At 47.4% G+C, this 27,249-nt stretch overlaps 1 protein-coding gene across 1 annotated transcript in view; it reads right to left on the minus strand.

Annotated features, from left to right (window-relative positions):
• Nucleotides 1-521: 521 nt before the first annotated feature.
• Nucleotides 522-27,249, minus strand: part of LOC148024691 (uncharacterized) — a 253,797-nt gene continuing 227,069 nt past the window's right edge. The window contains exons 18-19 of the mRNA XM_087694347.1: nucleotides 1,104-1,207; nucleotides 522-899 (exon numbers count right to left, since the gene is read on the minus strand). Coding sequence (XP_087550473.1) covers nucleotides 816-899; nucleotides 1,104-1,207 — 188 coding nt within the window. The 3' untranslated portion in view covers nucleotides 522-815. The remainder of the gene's footprint in view (nucleotides 900-1,103; nucleotides 1,208-27,249) is intronic.

Consider the following 27,249-nt stretch of genomic DNA (forward strand, 5'->3'; position numbering starts at 1 on the left):
AGAAGTCCTATGGATTTTGGGTATGTGACACCAGGCAGCTGGAATGGTTACCGCATTAGGACTTCACTGGGGTTCCTTGCAAGATCACGGTGAGATATCTTGCATACCATGTGGGGATTGACATCAACTTAGAGCAGTAGTTGGCACCTCTTCTTCTGAGAATCAAATAGAACCTACTTTATTGGAGCTTGACGAGGCTTTCACTAGTAGGGTGAGTGGTGGTTTTCAACCAGGTTCTTCTTGCAGCTATGTGGTACATCACTTCCTATTGGGCACTTTTAGGTCATGTGTTGGCTATGTGAAGTGCCTTATCATGTGTTGGCCAAGGAGAGTGCTGTCATAAAGGTACTACAAATCACCGAGTAAACTTGGAGACATCTCTGTTGGGTGTCCAGATGAGAGGAAGTAAATAACACAACCCAATACAATAAGCAGCATCCACATGACCTTGATAAAAAGGGGACATAAAACCAGAAACACTCAAAATACAAAACACAATATTAGAGAAGCATCCACATGACCTTGATGAAGAGGGACATGAATCCAGAAGCTGGTTAAAGTTTGAGCATATCATGATATAACCAACAGGCTATAACCATGCAAAATACGAGTTTACAAACTTTCTTATTCAAAAGACTGAGGATTTCCTTGGCTTATATAAGAGAAACCATGCATGATCATGCTGATAATCCCAATCTTCAGAGCATGGAATCTAGAAAAATAACTGTGGCATTTGTGGTAACAGATCTAGAGGGTCACTCCTATCCCTAGGAAATGTGATCAGTTTTTGGGAGTAAACTGAGGCTTGGGATAACTTACTCAAGGCATATAATCATTTCGATCAGGCTCCCAGAGGAGCTTGTCTCTAGGAGGATTTGAAAGCCATTGAGCTTGCTTTCCTGCAACAGCATATCACAGAGTTAATTGCAGCATGGTTATCCTGTTTGGGCAAGATGCAAAGCTGTTAATTTGCAAAGAATATAGTCACATAAAACTCCATCAGATGGAATGGAATTTTCTTAATTCTTAACACACTATCACAATATATGTCCTTTGAGAGGTTAATCATAACATAGATTGGAAACATGGAATTCGAAGTAGACCTTCAGACTCCCCATATTTTGTTGGTGTGCTAAATTTAAAATTGCAATAAATATCCTTTGCACCGATATTTCCTTTTTGTGGAAGGAACTTGTGAGATCCGAATCTGTTAGAAAGGGACAAGGGAACTGCCATTAAATATTTTCAACAGGTCTGTTAAAACTTAGGAGCTTTTCTAGAAAGTTAGGCAAATGGATTGTGGTTGTTTTGAAGACATCAATTTGAAGAACAAGGACATTTTAAGGCAGACAGGAAGAAGTTTGAAGAGACAAATTTGAGTTCTTCCTATGGGTGGTGATTTCAGTACATGTATTCAAGTCCTCTTTTTCTATTGCACCTAAGAAGGAAAAAACAAGCAAACAATTAGCACACTCCAGGAGCTGTCTAAAAAAATAGTATTAACTCTACTGATAGTTCAAGCATGCTAAATCTGACTTCTCTAGATCTCTGATTATTATATAATAATCAACTAATCAAAGGTATACTTATATTTACTTTGACATTTGGTTTATTATTTTATAATCATGGTTTGCTATAGCAATAATCGATTTTCTATGTCGTGTTTTTTGTAGATGTTTCTCTTCATTTTAATACAAATTTTGATGTGGTGGGGTTGCTATCTGAAGTCCCCAACCTTGAGGATGAGAGAGAGAATGACGACCGAGGTAGAGACCTTATTTGGGCACCCTCCTACCCTAGCCGAGAGTTGTATTGTTTGGGCATACAACCACACCTTGGCCTTTTGGACCATAAATAGTTACACAATTCCTAGTAACTCCACTCCAATAATATTAGCATTGCCTTATCTAGGTTTACATGAACAGAATGCCAATAAATGGGGTAATGCAAAAGGATAGATAAGCTTTCATGCTCATGCAGAATGCGATGCAATAGTACAACTTGGATAGTGCCCTCGTAGGGGAATTGTTCATTTGCCCAAGCGCCCTTTTACAATCATGTCATCTTGATAGTGTGGATGAAGTTACAAATGTCCATAACGTACAATACAAAATGTTGGAAACAAAATCTGTTAAGCATCATTAGTATCACTATCAAGAGAAGAAGCCGTCTCTTCTCAAAGTGGAAGGCAAAACTATAGACTGCCCCCTCTCACCATCGGACTGTGGAAGGAGAAGGAAGTACCCTCTTTGTCCCTAAAATGTCGATGTTAATGATGGGAAAAGGAGTAGCACCCAAAGAAGAAGAGCGAGATACATGTCCAACAGAAAACCTATGAAATGAACACCCTTCAACGGGTCCACCAAAGTGGCAATGATGAATCTTAGGAAAGAAGTGCCACCAAAAGATGCAACCATGGGAAGGAGTGCCAAACGATCTAAGTTTTCTTTAGATGCAAACCTTGACTTCAATATTAAGTGCAAGTGAGTGCCATGGACAAATGTAAATGGGATGCCCACCACCAAAAGGTAGGCCTGCTAAGAATGTAAGAAAGTAAAAGGAGACATGTGCAATGGAAAAGAGAAGACAAATTAGAGTTGTGCCCTACAAGGATAATTGAATGGATGTGATCGAGTGGCCCCTGGCACAGGCGGCCCGTTTCTACCAGTGCATAGAGTGTGCACTACAAGGATAATCTGCCCTAGACACGATCCTGTTGGATCCTTGACTCGATCTATAGGAGGGAGGAGGTGAAGAGACAGATTAAGCAAACTTGGACTAGGGAGTGGGATAGGAGGGACCGGATCGCAGAGGTCCTAGTCGAGTTGAGTAGTATCTGCTAGGAGGCAGCCTTAGAGGCTAGGCATCAGAGCTGGGAGGAGGATAGTAGAGCACTCCGACGGGACCTAGCAGCCATGCAGAGATTACTATAGGAGACACTGGGGGATCCCATCCTCCACGCATAGGAGGTGCGCGCACGAGCAGCCATTGCCAGCCTAGAGGACACGCACTTAGAGTTCTCATTCCGTACCTCAGCAGCCTTCTGGGAGCAAAAAGGAGACACGATGTGCAGGGAATTTTTCCAGGTGCATCAGCCCCGCACTTCAGGAGAGTAGATACGCAGTCTTTGGGATCAGTATGGGAGGACTCGTTCTAGCCCAAATGAGGTGATGGAGATTGCCACTGACTACTACAGGCGCCTTTTTCAATAGGAGACAGCTTTAGCTAGAGGACAACGATGTAGACAGCAGGGTTGGGATTACATCCCGTCCCTTGTCACACAGGAGATGGGACACTCCCTGCTAGCTTCCTTCACAAAGAAGAAACTAGAGGAGGCGTTCCATACACAGGACAGGCAGAAATGCCTCGGGAGAGGATGGCCTCTCTAAGACCTTTTTTGCTATCTACTAGGAGGTGGTGAAGGATCTCTTACTGCTGGCCTTCCAAGAGATTTTCACTTCTGGACGGATGCCAGGGAGTCTCTTGGCAGGTCTCATCAGTCTCCCCCCCAAAGGCAGAGACCGGTTGGAGCTATCTCAGTGGAGACTGATCACCTTGTTGTCAGTGGCCTATAAGGCACTGGCAAAGATGATTAGTAGGCGACTCCGCCTTGTGCCTCCAGACATCATTCATGACACATAGACAGGCTTTGTCCAGGATAGGATTATCCTTGACAATGTCTTCACTTTCTTTGAGGCGACAGAGTGGGTCCAACACAGTGGTCAGGAACAGGCTGTACTACTCCTGGATTTCGAGAAAGCCTATTACAGGGTGGACTAGGGCTTCTTAGAGGGCACTATGGTGAGGTTGGGCTTCCCCCAGGCATGGATCCGTGGGGTCTCAACACTTTACAGATTGGCTACCAGTAGGGTTCTCATAGGTGGCAGGCGAGGGGAGGAGTTTCGATTGGAGAGATTGGTCCAATAGGGCTGCCCCCTGGCCCTGTACCTGTTCCTACTCTTTGCAGAGGTGATGTCTCACTTCCTCAGGTCATGTGTGAGTGGGTTACGCAGCCTCCGACTTCCAGTGAGAGAGGAGACGGAGCTGTTAGACTTAAAAGAGTATGTAGATGATACATCACTCTACATAGAGGACAATGAGTTGATGCTAGAGAGAGTGAGACTCGCTCTTGAGGTGTTCTCTACTACAGCGGGAGCAAAAATCAATTGGCGAAAGTCGGTTAGTTTCCCTACAGACCCGAACTCTATCACGGAGAGGGGGGTTCACTTGGGATTTAGATGGGTGTGCAGAGGGTAGACCATTCGTTACCTAGGGTTCCACGTGGGACTCGACATCACTCCCGTCCAGCAGTTTCTTCTAGTCCTTGACTCTATTCGGAGGAAGCTGGGACCTACTGGAGTACGGCTCGCCTTTCCCTAGCAGGCCAAGCCCTGGTGGTTAGCTAGGTCGTCCTAGTGACGGCTTGGTACATCCATCGCCTTATGTTGGTGCTTTGCCTCGTCCTATGTAGTATAGCTTTGCCGCCTAGTGCGGAACTTCCTCTGGGTTGGGTCAGACAGCTCTAGGGATTTCCGGGCTAAGGTGGCATGGGTGATCATCATTCGGCATCGGTCAGAGGGAGGGCTGGGGATCATAGATCCAGAGTATCAGAGTACGGCTCTCTTGGGCAAGCTAATAGTTCGCGGGCTTATACCAGGAGGGTAGACCTCGAAGGTCCGATTGCAGGAGGGTCTCTAGGAGTGTAGACCAAGGCTTAGCGATGATTGGAGGTCATCCCTGAGATGGATCTTCACGATAGCCCAGATCATCCCCCCTAGATCCCCCTTCCTACGCAGTTTGCTTCGTGTGTGGCAGGGGTTAGAGATTGGGAGGGGATATAGATTGGTGAGCGCCCCCACACCCAGTGGGCTGGGTGGGGGCCGGTATTGAATCGAACTTGCAAATTCTGCTTTATCATCTGCCCAACTGATACTAGATTCTTAGTGATGAAAGGAACATGCAAGACATCATGCAAATTCTTCTTTTGACCATCATGTATAACCAAGGGAATCACATCCTTATGCTCAATGTTATGCAAAGTATCGTCACCTGCACAGACATAACCATGCTTATTAGGAACCATATTAGTGAACCAATTACCACGTGGAGTCATGTGATTAAAAGCTCCCGAAGTAATGTATCATATGTCATTTGACTTATCAACCTTAGTGAGACTTTTCTGAACATAGGTTGTTTATTGCAAAGCGAAGGAAGTGGAAAACGAGGCATCAAGAGGAAAAGCGCAAGGTGGAAAAAAGGAAAAGGAGCCCTACAAGAAGTGGACCCGGAAGAAATCTAAAAGTATGGGAACAACCACCAGGAGTATAAGACGCAACCATGGAAGCCGCAAGAAGCCAAAAGAAAGAAGGCGCACATTTAAATATAAAGGCGCAGCCAAAACCTCTGTAAAAGAGCGTTAGAAAGAAAGGTCTGTAGAAAGAAAGCTAGAAAGATAGGAGAACAATGGGAAAAAGGGCCTAGGCCATGGCCGGCCATGTAATAAGGGGATGACCGCCCAAAAGGGATTTAGGATTTTGTATATAAAGTTCAAAAAGTGAATGAGAGATCATTCTTTGGTGTGTGGCAAAGTGGATTTTTCTTTTTCTCTTCTTCTCCTTTTCTCTTGCTTACTTGTGAGAGGGAGGGAGTGAGAGTGAGTGAGGGAGGGAGTGTATGAGAGTGAGAGATCTTGGAGGTGAAGCCCTCCACCATCTCTTCTTCTTCTCTTCTTCTCTTCTCTTCTCTTGCCTTGCGTGTGGCTATGGAGGATGGAGCTTGAAGGAAGAGGCTTGAGGATGCTTGTGCGTGCATCATGAATCGTGGAGCTATCGAAGTGCTTGAGAGAGGAAGCAACTCAATTGGGCATTAAGGTAAGCTCACTACACTCATAGAGGGGGAAAGTGCGTCGGCTATGTGAGAGGTAGCCATTAGTGCTTGCTTGAAATGCTTGACCAATAAGTGGTCCGTGGGTCTTGGCGATTAAGCTTGAGCTTATCTCTACATTTTGGTTCTGTTGCCAGGACCAACAAATTCAAGCTTGAGCGCTTGCGCACTTCAAATCAAGCATCGAAGTAAGGGTTTCATCCCTGAACCGGAGCTTGAGATAGATAGGAGGTTTTGGGTTTTTAATCCGTGCTACAAGTAAGTATTTTTGGTTTTTGATGATTGGTTGAGTAGGAGAAATCATCCTAGTACTTGGCTTTCGATTTTTGTTGCGTTTAGAGTAGGTTAAGGTTAAGAGATCGGATGGAAAAGCGTAGGGTTTGCTACTGTAAAAAATGCCAAAGAGGACACAGATCTGGGAAAAACCAGGAGTGCTGAAGGGGGTTAAGGTTGACAAGCGAGGGGGCAGGAGTGGCAAGAATCTTGTGAAACAGGGGTTTAATATCTAGGAGACTAAGGGGGAGCTCATTTGAAATCCCGGTTGTTTGAGAGAGAGAGAGAGCTTCATTGCATGGACCCGCTTCAATTGCGACGCTGACAAGTTTGTTGCCTACTACAGGTATACCCACACCTTCTCCTTCATGCATAGGTAGGATTTGGAGGTGCCCAGCTAGTGTGAAGCACACAATCGCTCGGTGGGACGAATTTTTCATCGACTCGGAAAAAATGTGCTGTGTTCGGCTTGTTCGAATTACGCCAATTCCGAGTCCCAGAATCGGCCCTCGGCCCACTTTAATTTGGCCATTTGGCCCACTTGACTCGGACATATGGAAATTTGGCCTTGGCCTGTTCTTGTATTCAGCCCTCGGCCCACTCGACTCGGACGCCCACCACTTGGGCCGTCCGAATCAAACACTCGGACCAACTTGCACTCGGCGGCCCAAGCACATTCGGACACTAGAATCGACTGTCCGAATTAGTAACTCGGCCTGTTCGAATTAGTCACTTGGCCCATCCGAATTAGTCACTCGGCCCTTGCAATTCGGACTTGTTGGGTCGAGTCTGATTTTCTCCAGAATTTTTAAAATTTAGACTAGATCACCTCGACACCGGCCGTACGAACATTCGAAGACCATACAGACGCTTGAGACACCTTTCTGACATAAGGAACAAAGGAACCAGTGAAACGCAGGCATAGAGGCGACACTAGTCAACCATCTAGTGATCCAGTCCGTCAGCCACATCAAGCGGAGTTGTAGAGCGCTAACAAATCGTGACTAAGCAGAGGGCATAGCAGAGAACCCTATGAACCAGCGAGGACAACCAGAAACCGAGCGTACAAGCCTATCAGGCTAAACCCACGACGAGAGTGCTAGAGCAGTCTAGACACTTTGTTTTCTTACTCACTCTGATTTCCAGTCCTCAAAGCACACTTGAAAAGAGCTAAAAGCCTGATTTCACACAGTGTGCACGGAAAAGAACACACATGCACACACGCAGAGAGTGAGGGTAAGTTGAGGACTGGTTGTAATTAACAAGGAACTCATCCAGACTTAAGAACTTAAAGGAACGTACCAATAAGAGAAGACCCAAAGACATAGAAGGGTGATCGAATCTCCAAAGGTAGGCCCAAGCGAAGAACATAGCCAAAAAGCCAGACGCAACAAGGATAGGCACTATTGTGGAAGTGGATCTACCTGGCCTTATCAACTTGATTGACAACTCTACAGAACAGGAAGCTTTGGACATGGAAAAGGGCAGCTCAAGCCGTAGAAGAAGGAAGAGTTGGACATAGGCGATTTTCCTGAGGCCGTCCAACAGTTAGTACACAAATACCATGTTCAAACCCGGCTAGAACACCGAGGTAGACATGTAGAGGACATCATAGCAGATCTCAAGAAGGAGAGGAAGCTGGCATGCAAAGCTTGAAAAAGTCCTAGGTGCATACAACGAAGATCAACAAACTAGGAGCTTGTGCCAGAGCATGGAAATGCGAGAGATCCAGAGAGTGTTAGCCCTAGCAAGCAGAAATCGATTGGAGAGTGTTAGAGGGAGACCTCACACTGAGCGAGCTTCTGACGAAGCGACTGCTAGATAATACGGTAGCAGAGCAAAGCATTGTAACATTAGCAACATCACTGCTAGCGGGGTTAACCAAGGCTCTAAGAGTCAATTGAAAATTCGTGTGGTAGCGAAGCAACTGAACAAATACCAAGCAAACGACGACCCGTACAGCTTTATGGAACAGTTCAAGCAGGTTTGTGAGACCAACGGCCTTACCGATCCTACTCAACGCTCCTAAGCTGTCAAACTGTGCTTAGGTGACAAGGACCGGGACTTGGTACACAAGTTTGGATACTGCAGAGCGTGCCAATTTCAATGGCTTGAAAAATCTCTTCATTAAGAGATTTTCTGAACCTGGGTACTCCGATAACCTGCTAGTGCGACTCATGAACGTCAAGCAGAGAGAAAGAGGATATTCGAGATTACGTGACCCATGTGAGAAGTCTCTTCAAGAGAATCCCAATGGATGAGAAACCAACCGAAAGAGCGGTATCCACGGTATTCATTAGCGGAATACAAAGTGAAGAGCTCTATAAAGCCTTGGCCAGCAACTCGAGCTTACAGCGAGATACATTGGCAAGGGTCTTTGAGGAAGCTATTAGAGTGGATGATCAGCTCAAGGAAAGAAGCTCCAGAGGCTCGAATCGAGAAAAGTCTAGTACCAAGAGTTTCGAGAGGGCCTCAACGTTGAGTGAGAGAGCATGCCCAAGCGTGCAGGATAAAGGGAAGGGCACTGATTCAGGACAAGAGCTAGCAGAGATTAGGATGGACATAACCAAACTACAGGAGATGATGAGACGACCAACGTATCCACATATCCAGTGCGTGCATTGTAGCGAGAACTACTTGCCAGTTGAGTGCCAGGACCCTAGGTCACGACCTTGCTCTAATTGTGGTAGGTTCGGCCATGATGCCATGCGTTGTAGACTACCTCGGAGACTCCCATACCCGCAGCCTTACGGTCAACCCTACCTTGAGAACAAGCCACTGAACTTCTTTAGAAGGGGAGTCTCATTGGCTCTCCTGGCACCTAATGATGCTAAGCCGCCTATCCCTAGGATGGAAATAAATCCTACAAGTATCCCTAGACCACCTGGACCCTACGTAACCCACCCACCGAGTGACGCTCTAGTTCACTATGTGGACGAGCCTAGCGGCGATGAGCCCTATGTAAACCCATGCGTGTCGTATGACGAGGAAGGGAACGCAATCCTTATGGACTACTGATTAGTGCTTGTGATGGCATTAGGTAGGGGAAGAGGCAGAGGCCTAGGAGCATAGACTCAAGAGCCAATTGTGTGTTGGACTTGCGGTCACCTAGGACACATTTCTTTGCGCTGCCCCGAGAGGGAGCAAGCAAATAGAGATAAGGCTGACTGAGATGCGCTGAGTGTGGAATCACTTACCTCTTTGTCAATTGCCTTAGGCGGAGGCCATCCTCTAGTTCGAGAAATGAACCATCGGTTCCATTACGGTTGTTCGGTGTTAAGACACTCGATGGGGAGGCCACGCCTATCCCGTTGCACGTCATGACCCGCGCGCAAGCGAAGCAGGCCGGCATATCATTGCCATGGTTTAGCAACCTTGACACAACCTCAGTTGGAAAGAAGAGCTGGGGATGGAGGAAGAAAAGACCAGATGCTAAGGTTATTCTCAAAACAGTAAGTGCCACAACACTGCCAGTTGGAAGGAAAGTCATTGACGCAGAGGAAGAAATGTCGGCCCCACGGACGACTGAAAATGAAAGTGCTAAGGTCGGGGAGTACCCCAACCTAAAGCGCCAACTTGAAGCCATCAATAAGGTGAAAGAGTGGGTGAAGGAGACCCAGGAGCACCTAAAGGATGCTGAGCCCATACTAGAAGACGAGATCGATGATCTCTCAAGCATAAGCACGCCAATCTCTCTCCCACGACCAAGATCGAGGGAGGCGATGGCACCACAAGATGGGCTACCTAGACAAAGTCTAAATGCTTCAAGCTAGTAAACCAGTCAAGGCCATTGGCTAAGAACCACAGACTTAGGGGAGAGACAAGTGACTAGCAACCTCCTCAATACACTGGTGACCACCCCTGTAACTCTAAACTTAGGCGACCTACTTAGGCAACATCCAACGCTATGGCTAGAGCTGAAACAGTGGGTTGAAGAACCAAATGAGCCAGTTACCACACAGACTAATTTGAGCACGATGCAGAAACTCAATGTGGGAGCTTTCGCTTGACCGCCAAGACCCACGGACCGCCTATTGTTCAAGCGTTCCAAGCCGAGCACTAATGGCTATCTCTCACATAGCCGACACGCCATCCATATTTATGGGTGTAGTGAGCTTACCTCCATGCCGATTGAGTTACCTCCTCTTCCGCGCACTCCGGTAGCTCCACGATCCAAGTGCAAGCTTCAAGCAAGCTCCATCCTCAAGCTCCACGCTCCAAGCTCCATTGCCGCGAGCAAGAGAAGAGAAGAGAAGAGAAGAGAAGAAGAGAGGAGAAGGTGGAGAGCTTTGCCTCTCCGGGTCCCTCACCCTCACACACTCACACACTCACATACTCACTCCCTCACACTCTCACACTCCCTCTCTCAAGCACAAGCTCAAGCAAGCAAGAAGAAGAAGAAGAAGAGAGCTACTTTTGGCCACACGCAAGAATGAGCTTCTCATTCACTTTTCAACTTTATATACAAAACCCTAAATCCCTTTTGGGCGGTTATTCCTTTATCCCCTTTTTTACATGGCCGGCCGTGGCCTAGGCCATTTTTCCCATTGTCCTTCTATCTTCCTAGCTTCCTTTCCACTGCCCGTCTACATTTACAAATTGCACGGGTGAGAGCCCGGCGCTCCTTGAATTAAACCATGATGCGCTTGCGCTCTTTTACAAAAGTATTGACTTGCGCTTTTCCTTGCGCGCATTTCTCCCTCATTTAGGACTTTTCTCCTTGTGTGTCTTTGTCTTCCGTTTCACTTTGCCTTGGCCTTTGTCTTCTACTTTAGCTTTTTCGGATTTTCCACATTCGTTCGTTTGAGGGTTAACATTACCCCCCTCCTAGACGAGTGCCAGTCCCATGGCACTCACCGTCGTAGGTAGCAAGCTTTAGCATGCACCGAAGAAGTGGGTGGCAAGGACATCGGTATTTGCCGTGGAGGAGTGTTGGTAGTGGTGGGGAGGAAGGTCGTTGGGGGCACGTTGGTGGCCTAGGTGGCTGGTGGTAGGGCTATTGGAGTTGGTGGTAGGGTTGTTCTTTGTGGGGATTGCACTGATGGAGTACAAGTGGCAGTTTGTTGGGGATTCTGCACATGACGATTCTTGGCGGGCTTGCAAAATGATAAAGGATATGAATTCAGAGTTGGGTGTCGATGAAGAGCGAACGACACTTTTCTTGGAGTCTTCAATACCTGCAATTGAAAAACCTCTCATGTGGTCTCTCCTTAAGGGGTAGTGCTAGTTTTCTTATCGTGCACAAGACATATTTTGATTAGTTGGGGAGACAGGTCGAACTCTAAGCAAGCATGGAGTATTGTCCTGCACTTGAGAACCCAAACTGTGTATATATTTTGGTGCAGATATTATGTGAGTGCTCGTGCATACTTAGATATTACGTAGTTAGAAGACCGCGGGCTGGTTTCTCATAACGATGTGTGGATGAAGCAAAGTTGTCCATGTTGAGAAGAAGTACACGTGAAGGTGTATGCGACATCCTTTGCATTGACTGCACGACGTAACATAATTGAACACACGGACACTGCACTATCGGTAGTTGGTAGCTATTGGACCTGTGTGATGAGGACAGTGTACTTTTCATGGCCATTCGTGCAATGCTTGCCAAACTTGATTGCAATGGTATGTAGGCAGAGTGCAAGAGGGAATCGTGTGAATGGGTCAGGATGACAGGTCTAACCATAGGCGAGACAAGCTCCCTAGGTATGTCCTGCCTTTGATGTGCTCTGAACTATTGTGGGTGAAAAACGCAAGAAAGGAAAGGCGTAGTTTGAAAAGAAATGATTTAAGTATGGTTTTAATTTTGACGTGTGCGTCTATTTTGGCATGTATATGCACGTCAATTGTTCATGTAGACACGAGTATAGACGCGAACATAGACGCGCAAATAGATGCATATGTAAACGCGGATATAGACACGCATTTAGGTTTTATAGGGGACTAGGGACGGAGCCAGCCGACCAAGGTCACTGGACGCATCTAATTTGAGGACCCCTAGGTGCTGTGCTGTGATCATGGGTGCTTCTTATCGTTTCGTTCTTTTCTTTTCTCCCTTTTTTTTTCTTTTTTTTCTGTCTTTTTTTTGTTTCTTTTTCTTAGGCTTTTTTTTTTTCCTTTCTTTCTTTTTTAAAAAGTTTGCCTGAGTACAACCATTGCAATATGTTAAGGCTATCAGCCTTTCAATGGGTTGGGAAATGTCAAGCTTCGAAGGCTCAGGAAATGGATATTACAGTGATGATTGTGCCCTAGCCTCGTTGTTAGAGAAGCAGTTGTTGAGATGGGGAGATACACTTGAGATACTGCAAACCTCTTTGCGACACGCGATGTTGGTACAATTGAGGTAACAACCGTCGTGAGCCCACTGTAGAGCTTGACCCAGGAAGAGAGCGTAGCCCATGGCTATGCTTTGGTTTGTGCGATGTGGGTACTCGCAAGGGTGATTTTTCGCGTTCGGCAGTGTGGCTTTGTCATGGTTCTTTGTGAGGTTGGTGGTCTTGCGGTGGCTTGGGCATTGAATACGTTTGCACAAAGACCTGTGTCATCCTGCATCCACTTGTCACTTCATGAGAGTATATGTAAGTCGCATGCATCAAGTACAACGAACAAATGCAATCATGTCAAGATATAACTTTTTCAAAATCCTATGATGCTGATTGCGATGCCTATTCCAGTGCTTGTTAAAGACGTGGCATATATTAGCGATAGGTATGGGAAGTGTGTACAAGTGGGGAGCCTGCCCCTCTAATCATCAAAAGACAAAAAGTTATGGCAGGATGGCTTGTGAAGTTGCTTATATCATAGGGGCTACTCGATTTGCACGAGGCGGGGTGAGTCCGGGCGGTTAGGCGACTGAGGCTCTGCTGGTGTGGGGCTCCTGTGAGGCTGGGGAGGGAAGATGTTGGCAGGGACTTGAATGGTGTAGTCTCTGGCCGCCACCGTTTCCAAAATGCTTTTGAACAATGCATCGAATTTTTCCCTGTCTCGAGCTGCCCTTTCTGCTTTTGAGCACCTGGTGCCCGAGCGTCTGTTGGGGGTTTACACAACCGGTGTTACCATACCTTGTGTGCTTCTTCGAGCTTCTACTCCCCTGACCTGGGGATTCTTCGACCTATGTCCGGGGCGGTGTCGCTTGGGACCTCGTTTCTTTGCATACCTTTTGAGGGTAGGTATGTAGCGCACCCGCGGAGGAGCTTGTGCTGCATGTTCCCTTCGACAACGGAGAGCGTCTTTGCAAGCCAGCTGCCCTAGGTGCTCCATGTCTTCCTCGTAGGGGGACCTGCAAAATGCGAACCAAGGATTAGGCCTTGATACAGGATAAAACCATTCGCATGGAAGGGATTATAGTGTGGGTTATCAAGCGCATATGACGAGAAAGGGAGGGGTGAGGCATACAGTGTTCGTTGTAGAGGGAAGGCCCCTATGATGATGTTCATTTGGCCTCCAGCCATTAGCAGATCTTGGCTTATGCTAAGTTGCGTGGACCGGTTGTCAGGGAGCGGGCCAGGGCTCATCCTCGAAAGGATAGACCATAAAGGGGAAAGGTGTATGGGAAGGGACGGTACCCTATCCACACCCTCAGAGAGGTTGGTTAGAGCTTCCTATGGTGGTGATGAGAATTGCATGCCCTCCACCTGGAGGCGGTAACGGTTACACAACTTCTAAATGTGTGGTGAGAGGAGGACCTGAGGAGCTTAGCTTGTTGAGCCTAACTCTTCTCCCTGCGCTTGACTATCATTGCTTTGTGTGTGTTGATATTGTCTATACAGGGTCACAAAATTCATTGTTTATTAATGTACATATTTACGAATCCTTGTCACATCACGAGGATAAAAGCCAATTGTAGAACTCTGGATTGTACTGGAGTGTGGCACACGCATCTAGTACTCGTGGCAACTTACTCAATACCGATAGATATTTTGCAACATCGAGTAGCATGAAACCTTGTCTGAGTCTACTGGCAACATGTAACTCCATCTCAGTGAGAACCTTATCAAACAGAGAGTTCTCTTGGCTAGTTTCAGTTAAGTCCGTACCCCGAATGGCAGTCAGCACTCGAAGAGAAGTTGGTGCCACATAGGTGGGGTCTCTTTGAGACCGCCATTTGGCCAATCGCTCCTCTGAGACTGTCATGATTTGGGCTCCTAGTTCGGTCATTGCAATGCGGTTTTCACACCAACGCTGTTCAAATTGACTTTGGCCCTCTGATAGTCGCTTTAGTTGCTCTTATCTCTAAGAGATTTGGTTGGCAGAGCATATCATTGAATGTGACAGTTAAGCGCAGTTCGTCGGCTTCCTCGTCAGAGATGAGTCGCATGCGTTCATACAGGAGCCTGTTATAGTGCTCGTCAAGATGTTCTTGCTCTTCCCAAGATAAGGGAAATGGCAAGTATTCTTTGAGCTGCTCTTTAGGGAATGCGCGTATGTCTGCCAGGACATAGACACGTGCGAACACTTTGAGATTAGCATCCAACTCAGTTAAGCATTCTATGATACTTCTATGTTCAATGAGGGCTTGCTCGGTTGCTATCTCATGCAAGGTTCTAGGAGTTTGTTTGGGCTTTAGCATTGCTGGGGGCTCGAGCCTAGACGAGCAGGTTTGGCTAACGCTAGGACTTCTTATTCTCTCGGAGTTTCCATGTTTCTCCTGAGGCTTCGTTATTGCGTCATGGTTCTCCTTGGATGTGACTAGTATAGATTTGTCACCCTATTGTGACATTGTCGTATCCACTCTTGATTGGTCAATGCGAGTTCCATTGTCGGTGGATTGAGTGTTGCAAGTAGCCGTTGATGGTAACGACTGCTTTGATTTTTCAGAGCACACGGATGTGTCTGAGGTTTCACCACTATTAGGAGAGGCATCAATGGGGTCATTGGTGGATGGGCTCGATGCTTTATTCCTCAGCTCTCCAGTACTCTTGGTGTCAATGTTCTTGGGATCCACGACCACCTGTGACTGCTGTTGTCTTCGTTGTTTTCTCCTCTTTTTCTTGGTCAGTGAAGGTGCATCTCTCAACGACATAGGACCCTGGACTAGGTCAACTGTTGATATGCTTGGTTGGCCCTCAGCATTCTCTTTCTCTAGTGTGTCCTCATGGGACATAGCTGTGGCCTGCTGAGTAGCCTTGCTAGGTTGTGAGGGTACAACTGCCTTCCTTTTCGGAGAGTCTAGCTCTTCTGGCAATTCCCTTGTGTTTAACTCCTCCAGCCTAGGCTTTAGGGACTTTGGAAGTGCCAGAGTTGTCAGGAAAATTGGTTGCGACACCTCCTCCACAGGTAAACTACTAAGGACACGTTCCGCAAGGGGCATTGTCACGGCCAAAGGCTGTGACTGCTGTGATCCCTGATTGGAAGTAGTAGCGGCTAGTTCCGTGGGCTGGCTATGCTTGGTAGATTGCGGTGTCGAGTCCTTAGGTCGATCGGAAGTGGTCATGTCTTTTGTTGCCCTTTGAGCATTCATCTGTGTAGATCGAGCATGAGTTGATCTAGTCACATTAGGTTGCTCAGACATATCCTTGGGCCAAGAGCTACGGATGGTGTCATGTTCCACCTCTTGGACATTTGGAAGCTTAGATGGAGATAGAGATTGGGATTAAGCAGTCGCCTTTGACGACTGCTGTAGTGCTTCCTGTGTCCGTTTGGAAAAAGAGGGTGTAGGAGATCTAGGACTCTTAGGTGGACTTGGCACTGGCTGAATGATTTGCTCGAGGCTATTAGACGATTGTGCCATTTGCTTCGTTGCGCAATCAGCCTTCTCACGAAGAGCGCTGTGCCTTTGGTGCTCATTGTCCTCTTGGGAAGTCAAAAGCTCCTTGAGCACTATTGGTCTTTGTGCATGTTCAATGGTTACATATGACATCTGCTTATTAAGCATGCTAGGCTGAGGCTCTTTCTTTCGAACACTCATGTTTGGTTTCTTGTCTCCAGACCTGGAGTTTCTCTTAGGTCTCCTCCTGTGCTTCATTGCTTTTGATGCAATCCAGCCTTCAGTTGATAGAGGTGGTTTAGCAGGGGATTTTGGTACCCAAATCTATCGATTACATGCGTAATACCCTTGAGCACGTAGCAATGCTTTGGGTATCCATCGCGGCGTCGTGCTGACCCTCCATCGGTGCTTGCGTCTATAAGGCTTGGGCTTCTTTTGGGGTCTTCTAAGATATTTGTAAGTCCAAAGCCCGTCCTTGGCCCTGTCTCTTGACCTTCTTGTTTCATGCATGGTGTCACTCACAGGTTCTCGTTGTTCGACCTGTGCTTGTATCAACTCTTTCAACAAGTCCTTGCTCTCGTTAGCAGGCTTGACTGTTATGTCAGCACCCTCCTTGCCTTTCCCTCGAGGTTTGATGAGGTCACCCTTGCTAAAGGTTGTGACTATCCTCACACCCGGTAGTATCAGGTGTATCCTCTGTGCTACATAGTCGGCCTCACACTTGGTTGCCCTTTTAAAGGGTCTTCCTAGGAGGGTTTCCTTCCCGCAGCTAGCACTATTTGGAGGAACATGAAATAGGATAGGTAAGCTTTCTGTTTCAATTGTCGCAAGGATTCTGCACTTCCCTAGGAGTGCTTGTGGGTGTCCCCCGTAAGGGCTAAGAGTTGCATTAGTCGCTGTGAGCTCTGGTTGGCCTAGTAGGGTCTATGATTCATAGGTCAAGATATTAAAATCTACTCCTTCATCAATCAGAGCATCGATAGTATGCTCTCTTTTCGCGGTGAGTTTGACCCTAAGATAAGCAAGTGGTACTATGTCTTCATCTTCCGGGTCTTGGCTTGTAAATTTAAGCCTTCTAACAAATGCCCTTGAGTCCCCAATTGCACGACCAGATGTGGATTCTCCACCGATGTCTTGGGTCGTCTGTGCAGTGCTGCTCAAGGTACATCTCTCGTCAAGAGTGTCTTGTCTAGTCATCTTGGCATTTTTAGCTTGCTGATGTTGCATTTTGCTCCTAACTAGATATGATCTGAACACAACATCAATGGCCTCTCGTCTATGAGATACGAGTCTCAAAATTGTAGTTTCTATGCGTAAGTGATCTTTTCTTTTGTTTTCTGATAAATAGTTGAAGAAATTGCTTAAGGATGATTGGTATTGGTTTCCCATACTGTGTTTTCTTAGAACTGCTAAGGAAAAAACAAAAACTTCAGTAGTATAATAATTTTTCTTACAAAACCTGCAAGTTGCGATTTTCATGGAAATAATGAAATTTGGGGTTTTTTTGAGTGTTTTGGATTCATATGGGATAGAAATGGACATGACAATGATGGTGAGTGTCCTTGATCAGTAAGAACTCATAATTCTAAAATATCACATTTTTATGAACAAATAAATGGAAAAAAATAGAGAAAATAATGAAAATTTTAGTTTTTGTACCTAAAAAAAAAAAAAACATTTGGTGTGGCCTTTTTGCCCTTGATGGCTAGATTGGCCCATTGATGTTCTAGGGTCTCTGTTTCTCTCTGTTCCGATATGGGCTTTTGGTTGCTCTTTTGCAAGTGAGAGTCCATGCTCGTGTAGAGCCATTACTACACTAGGGTCCAATTTGGAGGACTTGTCACGGTGCGCGTTTTCTCTTCAACCTACTTGGGGGAGGTGCGGACGGGGCAGAGCCCCCTCTGCGGGGGTCTGGGGGAGGTAGTCCCCCCCGGCCCGCAGGGCCGTTACGGTAAACGCCATACGTAATTTGGAGGACCGTTTATAGCCAACAAATTTTGAACTACGTGCTCTAAATTTTAGCCCAGTGATGGATCTGTGATGTGCCTTTAGCTCTACGTAGCCTTTGGGGTCAATCTCGGGGTTTAGATGTGTCAAAATTGGTGTTCTAGATACCTGTCCGATTTTGACAGTTTTCTGTTTGATTCTCAAATATCCGATTTTCAGGAGTCCGATTATCAGAATTGGACGTCCAATTTTGGTTTGGTCCGATCGGCCTAGTGGTCCGATTTTGGTCACGTCTGATTCTTGTAGTGGTCCGATTCTAGGAATCGGATCGGACAGGGTGGAGGTGGTCCGATTCTAATAGTCAGACGGTCCGACTTTGGGAGTCGGATCGAAAAAGTGATCCGATTTTTACGCTAGGATCAACGGTCCGATTTTGACACGTGGTCCGACTCTGGGATTGGTCTGATCCTGGGTGGTCCGACTCTGGGTGGTCCGATCCTGGGTGGTCCGATCCAGGGTGATCCGACCCTGGGTGGTCCGACTCTGCGTGGTCCGATTCTAGGAGGTGGTCGGATTTTCGGAGTTGGACAGTTTGACCCCAGAGATAGGGCAATCCTATTCTGGGACTCGGACGCACTGGTCCGACTGTGCGGCCGACGGCCCGCGAGTTGCACGCGATGTCTTAGACTGACGTCTATTTCACCAAAATCATGTCGAGGCGCCTAATTAGACGCAAAGCCACAGAGGGGAATGCCTGGCGTACCTGAAAATGGTGTGGCGCTCGAATCGACGAGCACGCTGATGATCTCCCCGCAGGTCTCTCTTCTCTCTCTCCCTGGCTCCCAAGCTTACTCTCCTCTCAGAGGGCAGGATGTCAAATGTGGCCTGTCCTGGTTCCCTGGGCCTCTTATTGCCCCATCCCAGCCTACTGTGACCTCAGAGATTAGTCTCTCATGCTCTTCTAGCCAGAAATCTGAATCTGTGCCCCTATTTCCCTGTCTCAGCCTGTTATACAGCAACAGAGAACCCTGCTGTTTTCGTTCTTTTTTCCTATCCTAACCTTATCCTAATGCAACAAAAATCAAAACCAGAGATGGAGATGGATTATCCTACTCCAATATTCAACAACAAATCAAAAATCTATTTGCTAAGGAGATCGAATACCTCTTCAAACTCCCTCGCTTCCTACCTATCTATCTCAAGTATTGGTTCGGGGAAAACCCTACTTCAATGCTCTATTCGAAGCGCGTAAGCGCTTAAGGCTTGAATCCGTTGGTCTCGGCAACGGAACCAAAATGTAGGAGCTTTCGCTTGACTGCCAAGACCCACGGACCGCCTATTGTTCAAGCGTTCCAAGCCGAGCACTAATGGCTACCTCTCACATAGCCGACACACCATCCATATCTATGGGTGTAGTGAGCTTACCTCCATGCCGATCGAGTTACCTCCTCTCCCGCGCACTCTGGTAGCTCCACGATCCAAGTGCGAGCTTCAAGCAAGCTCCATCCTCAAGCTCCATGCTCCAAGCTCCATTGCCGCGAGCAAGACAAGAGAAGAGAAGAGAAGAGAAGAAGAGAGGAGAAGATGGAGAGCTTCTCCTCTCTGGGTCCCTCACCCTCACACACTCACTTCCTCACACTCTCACACTCCCTCTCTCAAGCACAAGCTCAAGCAAGCAAGAAGAAGAAGAAGAAGAAGAAGAAGAAGAGGAGAGCTACTTTTGGCCACACACAAGAATGAGCTTCTCATTCACTTTTCAACTTTATATACAAAACCCTAAATCCCTTTTGGGTGGTCATTCTCTTATCCCCTTTTTTATATGGCCGGGGGCCGTGGCCTAGGCTCTTTTTCCCATTGTCCTTCTATCTTCCTAGCTTCCTTTCCACTGCCCGTCTACATTTACAAATTGCACAGGTGAGAGCCCGGCGCTCCTTGAATTAAACCATGATGCGCTTGCGCTCTTTTACAAAAGTATTGACTTGCGCTTTTCCTTGCGCGCCTTTCTCCCTTATTTAGGACTTTTCTCCTTGTGTGTCTTTATCTTCCGTTTCACTTTGCCTTGGCCTTTGCCTTCTGCTTTAGCTTTTCTGGATTTTCCACCTTCGTTCGTTTGAGGGTTAACACTCAAATACCGAGTCTGACAGTGCACTCCATATCTAAATCCTTGTATGTTAATGCCTTTTGGAAAGGTATGGAAATGCATGTAGTTTTGCCAGTCTTAGCATTGGGGAACATTACCAGAAAGGGGATTATGGACACGGGCCGGAGTAAGTGTGCTAAGCCATGTGGTACTCCAAACTTAGGGTATCCCACCGGTCGAGATTGCTAGGTTCAATGTCACACTGGCTAACGGAATGAAGGCGAAACCATTTGGAGTGTTAAAAAATTGGCCAGTGAAGATCGCGGAAATCCAATTCTCTATTGACTTCATAGTCATGAAGAGAGTGCATTATGACATCCTGCTAGGTTGACCCTGGATGCACAATGTGAGAGCCATGGAGGACTGGGGCAACGGTCTCATCTTCTTAGGCAATTGAACAGAGGCTATGAGAGTAGAGATGGACACTTGGAAAACTATACCGGTTGACCTAGATGCCATCTTCACTACACTGAAGGGTGACGGCTAGGTTAGGAGATCCTATGGGGCTCTTACTGAGTATATTCCGTGCCCTGAGGACGAATGAGATTGGATACATGTTCTGGCTACCATCGACTTGCCGTTCTTGGATACGAAGGAATACGAATAAGCCATCAAGGCAACTGGAAAACCCAATGATACACCCTTAGTGTCAGTTTGCATGATGACTGGAAGCCTACATGGAAGAACCAACCCTGTTGTATTCCAAGTCTCGAGTAATAGACGAAAGCTCTTGGAAATCTTAGGATATCTGACAGACAAATTGGATGGCAATCCAGCCACAAATCTCAAACCACTCCAAGACCTCTTAGACAAGCCTCACTAGCGATGGTTCAAAGTGCAGGAATTAAACTTGAGATACAATTGGGCCTTAATTCTAGACCAACAAGAAGAGAAATGTCAGAACTTGGAGAATGATGAGCAACCGGACAGCTCTGACGATGAATATGAGGACTGCTGTTCCTTTAGTGATGAGAGCGGAACAGAAATCGATACCATAGAATACAACACTAGGGGACATATAATTGAACAGATATGAGTAGACTCCAGACCACACAAACAGAGTGTCCTTAGGGTAGAGAAAGGAGTCAGACGCAAGGACTGCAATTGAACTTGGTTGGAGTACACAGGTGCAATCGACTACGAGCAGGCAAGCCTAGCCCAATCGAGTGATGCACCACTGTTGCGAACGGACTCACCCTTTGTACTACAACCACAAGGGGAGAGCCTTTTTTCTAGCGAAGACGGAGAGTTCGATTCTGAATCGGAAGTGAGCTCAGATAATGACCCCGAAATACCTCGATTCCCCAAGACTAGACGCACTAAGGGGGACCTACCCGTCCACCTAAGACGTTAACGGTTAAGGGAGGAACGAAAAAAGCTACCTAAAAAAACACAGACAGAAGAACAGCGAAAACCACAAGACTTGCCGAAACGATTCACGAAGTTCAAAAAGAGAGATAGGGTGGTGATCTTGCTAGGAGCCAAATGACAGGGGCAAGCAAGTGAACCAATCGAGGGACCCGTCAAGGTCAAGGAGGTTAATTTAGCGAGGGAAGGGGAGATCCCACAAGCTGTCTTTATAGCCGATGACTTGACTAAGAAAGAGGAGGTAGGTCTCGTTGCTCTCTTGCAAGAATATATAGATATCTTTGCTTGGTCCCTAGAAGAGCTCAAAGGGGTAGACCCGAGTGTGGTGACTCACAACATACCCATGACGCCTGATGTAACACCAGTCACGCAACGACCATATCCCATGAATCCAAGGTATGCCCATGCTATCAAGGAAGAAATCCACAAGCTGATGAGAGTAAGATTCATCTACGAAATTGAACACACGGACTGGGTTTTCCCCATAGTCATTGTGTTAAAGAAGAATGAAAAGATTAGAGTGTGTGTCAATTACAAGAAGGTAAACGCAGCTACAAAGAGGGATAACTACCCACTGCTGTATACTGAGCACATGCTCAAGAGAGTGGCTGGCAAAGAGACCTACAGTTTCTTAGACAGCTTCTTTGGATACAATCAGGTGCAAGTACATCCTAATGATAGGCATAAAGCCTCATTTTCCACGGAACGAGGCATCTTTGCCTACATAGTCATGCCTTTTGTGTTGACTAATGCACCAGCCACCTTCCAACGACTGATATGTATAATATTCAAAAACATACTGAGGAAGGAGTTAGAGGTCTTCGTGGACGACTTGTGTGTTCATTCTACTTGGCGAGAACACTTAGACAGACTCCGAGCGGTCTTTGAATGGTGTAGGCTATACCGTCTCTCATTGAACCCTTTGAAGTACCAATTGTGGGTGAAGCATGGATGTATCCTAGGACACATGGTGTCGAAGAATGGCATTGCCACAGATTCCTCGAAGATTAGGGTCATTGTCGATCTTCCACCCCCAACTGATTTCAAAGGTGTTCAGTGCTTCTTAGAACATAGGGGGTATTATCGACAATTCGTATTGAACTATGCATTGATTGCTAGACCTCTATACAAGTTGTTGATCATATTCGAATGGACCGAAGAATGCCAATGCGTGTATGAGGAACTGAAAAAGGCTCTGACCATAATACCAATTCTACGAGCCCCAAATTTGACACTCACCTTTCATGTGCACATTGACGCTTCGAAATTTGCTGTAGGAGCTGTGTTGTGCCAACCTGGTGAATATAACCTGGATTACCTAGTGAGATTTGCTAGCAGACAACTCGCTGAGACCGAAATAAATTACTCGACAATGGAGAGAGAGGGCTTGTTGGCCATGGTGTTTGCTGTAAAAAAATTTCGACATTATCTTTTGGCTACGCCTTTTACTTTCTTTGTTAACCATCAAGCCTTGTTGTATCTTGTTAACAAACCATGCGCTACAAGATGCATCGCTAGATGGCTTCTTCTACTTTTGGAGTTTGATTTCTCAGTGGTGGTGTGTAAAGGAAAGCAGCATTACATGACCGACCATCTGTCTCGTATCCCCACGGGAGAAGCGGCTGGACAAGGCATCGTGGATGAACTGCCAGACGCGAATCTATTCCGCTTATCCAACGAAAAGGATTTGTTTAGAGCTGACATGATGCCGTATTGGGCAGATGGCATAGTTCAAGTGCTTGAGCATGGACTGCCGGAACGACCGATAGAAAAAGCCCGACTTAGGCGACTCATCCTGAAGATCCAACCTTATCAGCAGATAGCAGGTCAACTTTACAGGCTAGGGCAAGACGGGTTACTGTGCAAATGCGTGTGTGAGCATGAGATGCATGATGTACTTACAGAGGCAGAAGGACATTTCAGTGGAGACGCCATAGCCCGCAAAGTGCTGCAGTCCCAACTGTGGTGGCTGTTGAGCTAAAATATGCATTACTTGCTGATAAGCCTCTTAAACAACCCCAAAACACACTAAAAATGCTCTTTTAGAGTAAAACCTTAACACGGGGAGCGGTTCGAGAGAGTTCAGTAAAAACCCTAAAACGGGGAGCCGTTCGAGAGAGTTTAGTGGAAACCCTAATTTTTGGGGCACCCTTCCACATCTATAAATAGACAGGCTGCCCCCATTCAGCCATTATCCTTGTTTGCAGGTTACACCAGCCCACACACCCTTTGCTGCTGTTGGCGCCCAGTTTCCAGCTTGCAGGCCACCTCCATCTGCTGTCCAGCCATCATCGACTGCAACCACATTATCTTCAGTCTGTCCATTGCTGTAGGCAACAGCTCTCAGCTGCTGGCGACTGCTCCAGACTGTCCCAGACTGCTGTTCAGCCTGCTGTCCATCATCTCCAGGGTCAGCCAGCTTGCGATTTCAATATTGCAGGCCCTGACACTCTCGGGCCCTGACACTCTCAGACATTGTTTCAGCCTACTGTTTACAGCAGACTGTGCACAGTTTCCAACCTCCGATCGGTGGTACATTGCTGTGTTTACCAGTTTCCAGCCTCCAAACTGCTGGGTTTTGGTGACCAGCTTGCTGCCATTCACTATTCAACACTCCTACACTCCGACTGGTGGTCACAGACTTGGGATATATCTTCAGTGGACGTCACACTCCGACATTGCTCTGCCCTTGAGCACATTGTACACTCTTACATTCATTTACAGCATTCATTCACTTCAGAGTTGTGTTCTCTCTCTCCCTTCTTCTGTTTGTATTTGAGTTTTTGTGTTTGAGTTTTGAGTTTTGCGTTTAGGGTTTGAGTTTTTGAGTTTTGAGTTTAGGGTTTGAGTTTTTGAGTTTTGCATTTAGGGTTTGAGTTTTTCCCTTTGTGTCTGTGTCTATCTCTTTGTGTTTCTGTCGTGGTCGTACACTCTGTGTGTCTTTAGTGCAAACCCTAGTAGTTTGTGAAGCATTGTGATGAATGCAAATAAAGTTCCAATTTGTAAGGATCACATGGAGCTAACCCCAATTATCGCATGACAACCCTTCGAGAAATGGGGAATTGACTTCATCGGACCCATTAGTCATGCGGCACAATATTTTTTTTTTCCAAATAAAATATGGCTGATTATATTACTTAAAAAAACTGATTACAACAGAGTGCTCATGCTGAACAGACTAGCTAGAGCTGATGCAAAATCATAAATACATCATGTGTACAAGCCTCTCAAGGCATTTTGGGGGGGATTGGGGCAAGAAGCCATTGGGGGGGGGGGGTGTATATCGCCAACAGGGGTTGCTTGTTTGCATCACGAAAAATAGATCCTGGCTGCCCTAAGTGCGCATGAAATGACAGCGAAGCTCTTGACGAGCCCTGGACTCGCCCTGCACCTGATTCCATTGGCCGTGGAGGGAGTGGATGATGGAGGTCTAGAGCTCTGCTAATGTCGCCTGTGCTGAAAGTCTCTCTTCGCCGAAAGCTTCTTGACACCACGCCTTCCAGATATGCCATCCAGTAAGACTCCCTATGATCTCCCATACCTCCGAGCGGTTTGCTGTGGGCTCCTGTACCTGGCGTATGGATAGAGCCTCCAGACCCACCATTGTGCACGACCTTGCCTCGATAATGAATATCGTGTCATGGATCCCAGCCTCATACAGAAGGTGACGGCCCTGGCTCATTGCTTACCAACAGAAAGCTCCCCATGAGATACATCCAAGGTTAGGTGCTATACGGCGAAGGATGCGGCATGCTCCTCTCCACACGAGTTGCGCCTCCTCACAAGACCAAAGGCAGTGCTTTGGGGTTTCCAGAGGTTGCTGTGTGCAGCGCTTACAACCTCCCTCCTTCTGCATCTGGGCAAGCGAACTTTCCACTACCAAGCCTCCATGTGCCACCAGCCATAAGAAATATGACACCCTCCTCGGTCTCCAGCTATTCCATAGGCGGTACCAGAAGGTCCGTCGGAAAGGCTCCGTGATACTGTGCTCCGCCCAGTGCCTGCTGTGTGATGGCACCCAATCCATATCCTCCTGCATCAGTACATGTCTGCCAATCCTAGCAGTGTACTCTAGGAACATGGATGGCTTCTTGGTGACCGCAGTGGCTGGCCATAGCCACTCTCCTGGATCCCACTCCAGCTCATCAAGTGGCCTTCCCTCCCCCAGATCCAAAGGCGCCACTCCTGAGCTCATTCCAGAAAACATAGGGGTCCAATCGCGCTGTCTTTCCCTGAAGGCCTACCACTTGAATCCTCCTTCATGAAAGGGTGGCCATCCCCTCAACCTGCTGCCCTCTGTCAAGGGGCAAATGTCCCTCCTCTTGCACGGCGAAGAAAGTCCCCTGTGGAGTACCACCCACTCTACTTGCCACCTGTAGGGGGATGCCTGCTGGTGAAAGCCTAGCTGCCTATACCTCCCCGGGCTCAATCGGCTCTCGTATTGGGGGAGCAAGCCACTCCAGAGGTATTGCTGCATCTATCTCCCTTCTCCTCAACTCCACTTCTCTATGGCAACCTGATACACACTGCAGCACCTCCTCATCCGCCATCCTATACACCTCCCGCCATGTCTTGATGAAGTGAGCCGGGCCGACCTTCCAACCATCCAACCAGCCCATTGGATGTGGGGGCGCTCGCCGATCTGTGCCCCTTCCTGATCTTTGACCTGGGGGTTTCAGATCACCGGCTCACGGTCTATCTCCTCTTGGTAGCGTGGGGGACTTTGGATTAGGGCCTTACGGAGGCCATGCCACATGCGAAGTAAGCTGCGTAGGAAAGGTGATCTGCGGGGGTGATTGGACTGACGTGAAGATCCATCTCAGGGACGGCCTCCACTCATCGCCAAGTCTCGGTCTACAATCCCGAAGACCCTCCTGCAATAGGACCTTCCAGTATGAGGCTGCGAACTACTAGCTTGCCCAAAAGGGCCTTACTCTGATACTCTGGGTCTATGATCTCAAGCCCTCCCTCTGACCGATGCCGTATGATGGTCGCCCACGCCACCTTGGCCCTCGAGTCCCTAGAACCATCTGACCCTGACCAAAGGAAATTCTGCACTAGGCGACGGAGCTGTACTACACATGATGAGGAGAAGCACCAACACGAGGTGATGTACCAGGCCGTTGCTAGGAGTACTTGGTTGACCACCAGGGCTTGGCCGGTTAGTGAGAGGCGAGCCGTGCTCTAGTAGGTCAGTTTCCTTTGGATCGAATTCAGGGCAGGAACAAACTGCTGGGTAGGGGTGATGTCGAGTTCCACCTGGAACCCTAGGTACCGGACGGTTTGCCCTCTGCTAACCCATCTAAATCCCAGGTGGACGCCCCACTCCGTGCTAGAGTCCGGGTCTGTGAGGAAACCAACCGACTTTCGCCAATTGATTTTCGCTCTCGCTGCAGAACAGAACACGTCAAGAGCCAACCTCACTTTCTCCAGCATCAACTCATCTGCTGTGTCATTTGCATACTCTGAGTCCAACTACTTAGTCTCCTCTCTCACTGGAAGCCGGAGGCCGCGTAATCCGCTCGCACGTGACTTGAAGAAGTGAGACATCGCCTCTGCAAAGAGTAGAAATAGGTATGGGGCCAGGGGACAGCCCTGTCGGAACAGATCTCTCTAGTTGAAACTCCTTCCCTCGCCTTCCGCTTCTGAGAACCTTGCTAGTGGCCAATCTGTAAAGGGCGAAGACCCCGCGAATCCAAACCTGGGGGCATCCCAACCTCACCATGGGGTGCCATCTAGGAAATCCCAATCCACCTTGTCATAAGCTTTCTTGAAGTCCAAGAGTAGTACGGCCAGTCTCTGCCCACTGTGCTGAGCCCACTCTGTCGCCTCAAAGAAGGTAAATACATTGTCTAGGAAGCTCCTATCCTGGACAAAGCCTGTCCGTGTGTCATGGATGATGTCTAGAAGTACGGGGCGTAGTCGCCTACCGATC

Source organism: Lygodium microphyllum, chromosome 15, assembly GCF_053477565.2.
Source record: "Lygodium microphyllum isolate KBCC chromosome 15, Lygodium_microphyllum_v1.1.10, whole genome shotgun sequence".
NCBI classification, from domain to species: domain Eukaryota; kingdom Viridiplantae; phylum Streptophyta; class Polypodiopsida; order Schizaeales; family Lygodiaceae; genus Lygodium; species Lygodium microphyllum.